At 38.4% G+C, this 8,471-nt stretch overlaps 2 protein-coding genes across 2 annotated transcripts; both read left to right on the forward strand.

Annotated features, from left to right (window-relative positions):
- Nucleotides 1–361: 361 nt before the first annotated feature.
- LOC122221256 (olfactory receptor 11H6-like) lies at nucleotides 362–1,307 on the forward strand. Its single transcript, XM_042940571.1, is given in 2 exon segments — nucleotides 362–1,273; nucleotides 1,275–1,307. Coding segments are annotated over 2 exon segments (945 nt in total).
- A 3,689-nt stretch (nucleotides 1,308–4,996) lies between these two features.
- Nucleotides 4,997–5,953, forward strand: LOC122221257 (olfactory receptor 11H7). Its single transcript, XM_042940572.1, has one exon. It carries the CDS (start codon nucleotides 5,009–5,011, stop codon nucleotides 5,951–5,953), a length of 945 nt encoding a protein of 314 aa, XP_042796506.1. The 5' UTR covers nucleotides 4,997–5,008.
- The last annotated feature ends 2,518 nt before the right edge of the window (nucleotides 5,954–8,471 follow it).

Genomic DNA, 8,471 nt, shown 5'->3' on the forward strand with positions numbered 1-8,471 from the left:
ATTTTGTTTCAAAGTAAAGGAATGTATCCAAAATCTATACTTACATGTAGAATATCTAAGAGGTAATGATTTTAACATGAAAGATAAAATATTACTGAGACTCAGAGTTATAGGAATATTTGAAAAGAAGTGAGGTTTGTTCCAAACCAATCTTCAAATGGCCAGAGAATCTAGGAGTTACTGGCTTTGCACATTTAAGTAAACCCCTTAAATTTCTCTGAACTTCAGTTTCCTTATCTATAAAAGAGAAGGATGAAGCACACCTCCCTACAGCTCAAAGGGTCATTTGGAAGGTCAAATGAGATAATTTATGTAAAAATACTTTGTACATTTACAAGTGAATTGTTAGCAAAACCCACAAATGTTCATTGTTATTCACTCCTTGGTTACTTCTGTTTCTCTAACAGCTTTGGAATCTCGGAACGCAACAATGCATTTTGTGACTGAGTTTGTCCTCCTGGGTTTTCCTGGTCAAAGGGAGATGCAGAACTTTTTCTTCTCATTAATCCTTGTGGTCTATCTCCTCACTCTGCTGGGGAATGGGGTTATTGTCTATGTAGTGAAATGGGACAAGCGGCTTCACACACCCATGTACATCCTCTTGGGAAACTTTGCCTTCCTAGAGATCTGGTACATCTCCTCCACTGTCCCAAACATGCTGGTCACTATCCTCTCTGAGACCAAGACCATCTCCTTCACTGGATGCTTCCTCCAATTTTACTTCTTTTTCTCACTGGGTACAACAGAGTGTTTCTTCTTATCAGTTATGGCTTATGATCGGTACCTCGCCATCTGTCGCCCACTACATTACCCTTCCATCATGACTGGGAAGCTCTGTGTGATCCTGGTCTGCGTTTGCTGGGTGAGTGGATTTCTCTGCTATCCAATCCCCATTGTCCTCATCTCCCAACTTCCCTTCTGTGGACCTAACATCATTGACCACTTCGTGTGTGACCCAGGCCCATTGTTCGCACTGGCCTGCATCCCTGCTCCTTCCACTGAGCTTATCTGCTATACCTTCAACTCAGTGATTATCTTTGGGCCCTTCCTTTCCATCTTGGGATCTTACACTCTGGTACTCAGAGCTGTGCTTCGTATTCCTTCTGGTGCTGGTCAAACTAAAGCTTTCTCCACATGTGGGTCACACCTAATGGTGGTATCTCTATTCTATGGAACCCTTATGGTGATGTATGTGAGCCCAACATCAGGAAATCCAGCAGGAATGCAGAAGATCGTCACTTTGGTATACTCAGCAGTGACTCCACTCTTAAACCCCCTTATCTATAGTCTTCGAAATAAAGACATGAAAGATGCCCTAAAGAAACTCCTAGGATTAAGAAGTAACCCTGTTGTATGGAAACCAATTTGACAATAAACTTCATATATTGAAAAAAAAAAAAAAAAAAAAAAAAAAGAAGTAACCCAAACTGAGACATGTTTGAGAGAGAAGCAGAATTTATCACTTCTAACCTTAATTATTTATAAAAACAATAGAGAATGGCTTCAGTAAGTCGTGTTCCAGCTCACACTTAAGTAGAGGGAGATACTTATTTTTCACGGTTACTTAGCAGTTCAAGTTCAGCTCATCAATGAAAAATGTTCAATAAAACATTTTAAATTATCTCACTGGATAATTATATTGTGTTATTATATATATCTTCTTTCCCTGTGATGTATCCTCATTGGTTTAATCTTAGCTGGTGGAAAGAATTACATATATGTGTACCTGGAGCCTTTCAATAGAGGGTGCAATCTTCTAAATTCAGAAAATACTCTTAAAGACAATGGACCAAGGGGCCACCACTAACAACAACAACAACAACAACAACAACAACAACAACAACAACAAAAAGCCCACCCAGTAACAGACATTTTCCATTGTTTAAAGCTGTCTTTCACACCAAAAACAGAATATGTTTCATACTTCTTTCACTTAGAGATAAAGTACAAACTCTCCTTCCTGCCAAAGCTCTCATTCACGAGACTCCTCAATCCATTCTTCTTTCCTATTGATCCACTGTCTAAGCCCTGCACTTCACAATGATCATTCTACATGTTCTCCCAAGTGGGCATCTTTACTCTTAGTGCTTACTCCCCAAATCAGTTGTGACAACTCCACTTGTAATATGGAATAACAATGTCCTAAGCATATTTTTACGCCTCTCAGAAGGCTATAGTGCAACATCTGAGTCAGGAAAGCATTAAGAGAAAATTATACCAAGAACAAATTCCATCTTTGTGCCCAAACCCCATGCTGAAACAGGAAAGCCATTAGCTGAAAGGCCAATGTACTTAAAATGAAAGTACCCCCTTTTAGTTATGGCCATTCGGGAAATAAAATTAGGTGTGCCAGGAAGATAGGCCTGCTGGTACTAGTTGATTAAATACTCTCACACAGTGTTTCTGAAACCCTTCACTCCTCAATCCAAACAAAGAATGTTTGGCAACAGTGGTCAGAAAACATGGGGCATTTGGGGACAATATTTCTTTGAAACTCAAAGTTTTATCTAAAAAAGGATCACAAATTATACTTTCTGTTCCACAGTACATACGTATTTTGTGTAATAAAGAATTATCTTCTCTGAGTAAAACCTTCCCTTCAGGAAGATATTTAATTAGGAGCTCTGTGTATCCCATGGCATACAATCACATACCCTGTTTGAGAAATACAAACTTAAGGAGACAATGGGGTCCCCAGAGAGTCAATGTAGCACATTATCTAATAATAACTATGGACCAACCTACCAGAAATATTAATGAAACCCCCAGGCAAGAAGGAAGAAGGTCCCTAGAGAAAGTTACAAGATTACATGAAGAGATACCTGAGAATTCTCAACAATGGCCAAAATGGCACATAAACTAAGACCAGCACATAGTTTCAGCACACTCTGTAGGAAACAGACCACTAGAATCTCACAGTGCAAAGGAAGTGAAATAAGTCATGCATGAAGCTCTCACAGAGGGCTTCCACATTAAAAGCAGTGAAGGAGAGAATCTTTGTGACCTCCCTATGAACTCTCCCCAAGGTGACCTAGGAAAGCTTCACAATATATAGGAATCATCATCTCTGATGGGCATTGCTGCTATTATACACCACAGGTGGGCCTATTCACCTATATATTTGTTCATTCAATATGCTCAAGAGATTGAGTATCAAGGATTATTGGTTACTCACAGCTCAAAAACAAAAACAAAACTCTCAGAGTATTTAGATCACCCTGGAACTTATACTCCCCCAAATAACTACACTAAATTGTGTCAAAGTAATCCACAGATCTTCCCCATCTCAGGAAGTGTCTGGAGCACCAGGAATGGTATGACTTTCACAGGTATTTTGAACAAAACAGTGTGGAACTAGCTCCATCCACTGGGACTGAAACCAAGAGAAAACAGGGATTTGTTTTGTTTTGTTTTGTTTTGTTTTGGTCTCCTCTCTCAGTTCTCTCCTCTTTGTTCATTTCATTACTTATGTCCACCATCAGGAGAGGTGGCATTAAAAAAAATTTTTAAGGGTAAAATCATATCAGTGTGTATAACAACTAAGATTCACATAGGGTTTAATGGTGAATTTATTAGGAAATGCTTCTTATAATTATGTTGGAAACCATTTGTGAAATTCATTTACCATGCTTTCCCTAGAGCTAATAGTTTTTCTGTGAAGTCTTTTTTTAATGTAAAAAAAAGTAGCCTCTAGCTCAAACACATGCATTTTTATTTTGAGTCAACCCTTAACAAAAATTATGATCAATGCAGGTAAGTTTATTTCCTCATAATCATCTTAATTTAAAAAATTAAAAAGAATTTATCTCCATCTTTCGATTTCCTTCTCTTCTTGGTTTCTTGTCCACAAGACTACAACCTGCTTTGACTTAACCAGTCCAATAGGAAGGTTGTGTTTGCTTCTAGATGAATAGGTTCATAGTTCACTTTATGCATTATTCATTTAGTGAACTTGCAACAGCTGTTTCATTATAAATATATTTATATCACTTAACATAATCTCACTGAATAGAAGGATTTTTCCCATTTGATTATGCTCAGTGAGTACTATAAATATTTTATATACACCACTTCTATCAAAATTATTTTTAAGCAGAATTTTCCTCTTATCAAAGAAGTATCTTGTTAAAAAATTCTGGAGATTTTAATATGTTAAAGCTATCATTGTGTTCTTTTCTCTGAATTATTTGATTCTTAAAAAAGGTATCTTTGGTGATGGTGTTGTAAAGAGAATAAGGTCAAATTTTGGAATATGGGAAATAATTATTTTTGATACATCTTTGATTCTTTTCTATTATTTTGAAAATTGAGAGTATTTTTTAAATAGACTAACTCTATTTAAAAATCTTCCAAATAATAAACTTTAGGAAGAATTGTAGCAGCAGTAAGTAGAGCTTTACAAGAAAATCTCCTGGTGATTTTAATTTTCTTCTCCAATACATTGTATCTGTTATATTCATCTTTAATAACATAGATTTAAATGCATATGAAGCATAACTTATCACATGAAATTAATCATTATGGAGTGAATTATAGTGACTTTTTATTGACAAAAACAAAGGAATAAATACCAAATTGTAAATGAGCTTTAATGCAATGTAAACATCTTTAAATAGGAAGTAGCTGTAAGAATTTGTTATCTGAATATCTGAACATTTTGAAATGAATAGCACTAACTGCTATATATGAACAGTTTTCACTGAAAAAAAAATTAAACATAAGACAAACCATTTTTGCCTCTACCACAAGATTTCTTTATATCTAAAAAAGATTAAATTTAACTGATTTTGCCCACTGATAAAGAAAGTTCAAGTAGCTTAGAATTGTACATTTACAAAAAATCAGGGCCAAAGAGCTCACTCAGAATAGAGCAGGACTTATTCAAAACTTGTTTTAGAATATTCAGTACATTTTCCTGCATCAAACTGCCTATCCTAAGAAAAGTTTCAAATGACTCAGCAGAAAAGTGACTTGTCATTATCTGTCTTCTCTCCACAGTCTGGGGGCCATGAATAAGTCAGGGATATCTACTGTGACACAGTTTGTCTTGTTGGGTTTTCCTGGTCCCTGGAAAATACAGATCATCATTTTCTCAATGGTTTTGTTGGTCTACATCTTGACTCTGACTGGGAATATGGCCATCATTTGTGCAGTGAGGTGGGACCATCGACTCCATACACCTATGTATGTGCTCCTGGCCAACTTCTCCTTTCTAGAGATCTGGTATGTGACCTGCACAGTCCCCAACATGCTGGTCAATTTTCTTTCCAAAACTAAGACCATATCATTCTCTGGCTGCTTCACTCAATTCTACTTCTTCTTTTCCCTGGGCACAACTGAGTGCTTCTTCCTCTGTGTCATGGCCTATGATCGGTACCTGGCCATCTGCCGTCCACTGCACTATCCCTCCATTATGACCGGGAAGCTCTGTGTCATTCTGGTGTGTCTTTGTTGGCTCATTGGTTTCCTTGGACATGCAATTACTATTTTCTTCATTTCTCAACTACCCTTTTGTGGTCCCAACATTATTGATCACTTCCTGTGTGATGTGGACCCACTGATGGCATTGTCCTGTGCCCCCACACCAATCATAGAGTATGTATTCCACTTTGTGAGCTCTCTTATCATCATTCACACCATTTTGTACATTATTGGGTCCTATGCCTTAGTGCTCAGAGCTGTGCTTCAGGTTCCTTCTTCAGCTGGGCGGCAAAAGGCCTTCTCTACCTGTGGATCCCACTTAGTTGTGGTGTCTCTATTCTATGGAACCATAATGGTGATGTATGTGAGTCCTACATCTGGCAACTCAGTTGCTATGTATAAGATTATCACACTGATATACTCTGTAGTGACACCAGTCTTAAACCCCCTCATCTATAGCTTACGCAACAGGGAAATGAAATTTGCCCTCCGTCAGGTCATTTGTGGAATAAGAATCATCCAACCCTCATGAAAAGGTTTTGTGAGAAACAATGATTCTTTTTCTGAAAGTGGAACAGTAACTCTTTTCTTCCAATCCAAACTGATTTGACTTTATTCATAACCATAATGGTTCTGTGGTACAAAATAAAATTCATGTATTTAGTCATATTTGGATGTGCTTTTAGTTTCATGAAACTGTTTCCATGGAAAGAGATTGCCATCTAACACAGAGAAAAAATAACTCTTAAAAATCTCAATATTTGCCTCCAGGAAGGTTTTGATTTTTCCAGTATACAATCTCTGTCCATACAACTTGGTTAAGAGATATGAATCAAATTGGTTATTTGCTTACAAGGCTGTATAATGCTTCATTTTAAAATTTTTTTTAGTGTTTATTTATTTATTTTGAGAGAGAGAACTTGCAAGGAGAGGAGGGACAGAGAGAGAAGGAGAGAAAGAAAAACCCAAGCAGGCTCCATGCTCAGTGCAAAGCTGAACATGGGGCTTGATTCCATGATCATGAGATCATGACCTGAGCTGAAATCAAGAGTCAAATGCTCAACCAACTGAGCCACCCAGGCATATAACACATAAAATGCCTTTTGCCATTTCAACTTGGACCAATCTTGAAAGGGTTTTCACCCCAAAGCACAACTTGGAGAATAAGACCACCCCAAATGTGAGTCTATATGGAGTGGGTCACCAGAATCCAGGGATGAAAGAAGTCATAAGTAGCCAATCAATGAAGCACTACATACATCAGATAACTACAGTTTAGGGAGCTCTGCCCCCACCAAAAAAGGAAACACTCCATGAGAGAAAAATCAACATACAAACTTCTGCCAAACAATAGGGCAACAATACCACTCAAGAAAAAGCTTTTCATCTTTATTTTTCTCCCACCTGAAACCTAGAGTAACCAGAGGCAGTGTAGTCATGTGGGAGAAAAGGAATAAAAGGGCAGAGGAAAAGTAGTACATCAAGTCTGAGTCAGACACAGTCTTGAGAAATAAGTTTTAATTTGGATAAAAGATTAAAATTTTGCTTTTAAAGTATACTACAATTTCTAATATCTGGACAAGAGAACCCTGTATTAATACTAAAAGTAACCAGAAAAGCTATCACAGTGATATTATCCACAGATGGAAACAAACAGAACATCAGAAAGTGTGTGAAGTAGAAATGGTGAGAAAAAATAAAATTTCTTTGTGTTTATATCCCACTAAGTCCAAAACAATCAATTAAATAATTAAAATGCAAATGTTTTTAAAACGCTGTAGCCTAAAGAAGGAAGAAAACCTTCACCTGAAGACCAAAAGGTATGTTTTTGAAAGTATTCTTGGGCAACTGGGCAGCACTATACTTCAAGATGAGTACAGGAACTTAAAAAAGGTGGGAACAGAATCAGAAAATCTACTTGGGAAGCTACTAATGACAGATTTGAACAATCCACTACAGTTTGGCCTTAATTCAGCACTAATATTTTAGTGATTCAGCTGAATTCATTAGCTGAAGGAAGAGAAAGTATTTTGTATAAAATAGCTCACACGTATCCTACTACTGCAACTTATTAGATGTTGAATATGTAGCTATACCTATCAAACACCTATTCTTCTGTTAAGATTCAACTGAGACATCACTTCCACCAGAAAGCCTTCCCAACATTCCCAGGTTGCACTATATGTCTCTTCATAATGCATATAAAACACACCAGGTAATTTTTCATCATTGTACTTACAAACTCTTTGAGGTGAGTCTATTATGTATCTGTCTCTTCCTCTAGAGTATAAGCCCTTTTAGGACAAGGACAGTATCTTATCGTTTCTTCCCCAGCATGTAGCATGATAACTGACTGAATTATAGTAAGCATGTAAAGAAAGGAGGAGGAGGGGCCAACATGGTGGCGAAGTAGGGGGAATTCATACTCCCCCGTCTCTCAAAGAAGTGTAAAAGCCAAAGGACTTTGGACACCAGAGCCTGGGAGGTAAAGAGACTGAATCTGCTAGGAAGAAAATAGGAAAGCTGGAAAAAAGATAGGTGGGTAACTGCGGACTGGAGGAGATTAAAAAAAAAAAAAAAAAAAAAAAGGCCACGTGGGCACGGAGGGGAGGGACCCCCTTCTGCAGAGAGACAAAGGAAAGAGAAAGAGCGGCTAGGGAAGTGTAGGACCATATCTGGACAGGAGAAAGACTTCGGACTGAGACTGAGAGGGATCCGATCTCTAACTGCGGGGCTTACTTCGGACTGGAGCTGGCTCCCTGTTCATACACCTGGGGAGGAGGGGAACCAGGCTGGGGTGTGGTTGCAGGTCAGGGGCTCAGTCGGCAGCTGGAGAAAGTGGTTCCCTCTTGGAGGGCTGTGCAATAGCACAGAACCTGCCTGCGTCTGCCATCCCTGGGCACAGAGGCTGGGCTGAGGGCTCAGTGTGCAGGAGGATAAGGCCACCGTTTCCCTGGAGTGCTGTGGGAAAAGACAAAGGCTGCCTGTGTCCACCACCCCGGCTCAGTCCACAGTAGGAGAAGGCGATCCTCCTGTAGTGTGGCTGCACA

Source organism: Panthera leo, chromosome B3 (genome assembly GCF_018350215.1).
Source record: "Panthera leo isolate Ple1 chromosome B3, P.leo_Ple1_pat1.1, whole genome shotgun sequence".
NCBI lineage: Eukaryota > Metazoa > Chordata > Mammalia > Carnivora > Felidae > Panthera > Panthera leo.

Excerpts from the sequence above, each read along its gene's own strand:
- LOC122221257 (XM_042940572.1), top strand. The coding sequence starts at position 5,009 with ATGAATAAGTCAGGGATATCTACTGTGACACAGTTTGTCTTGTTGGGT.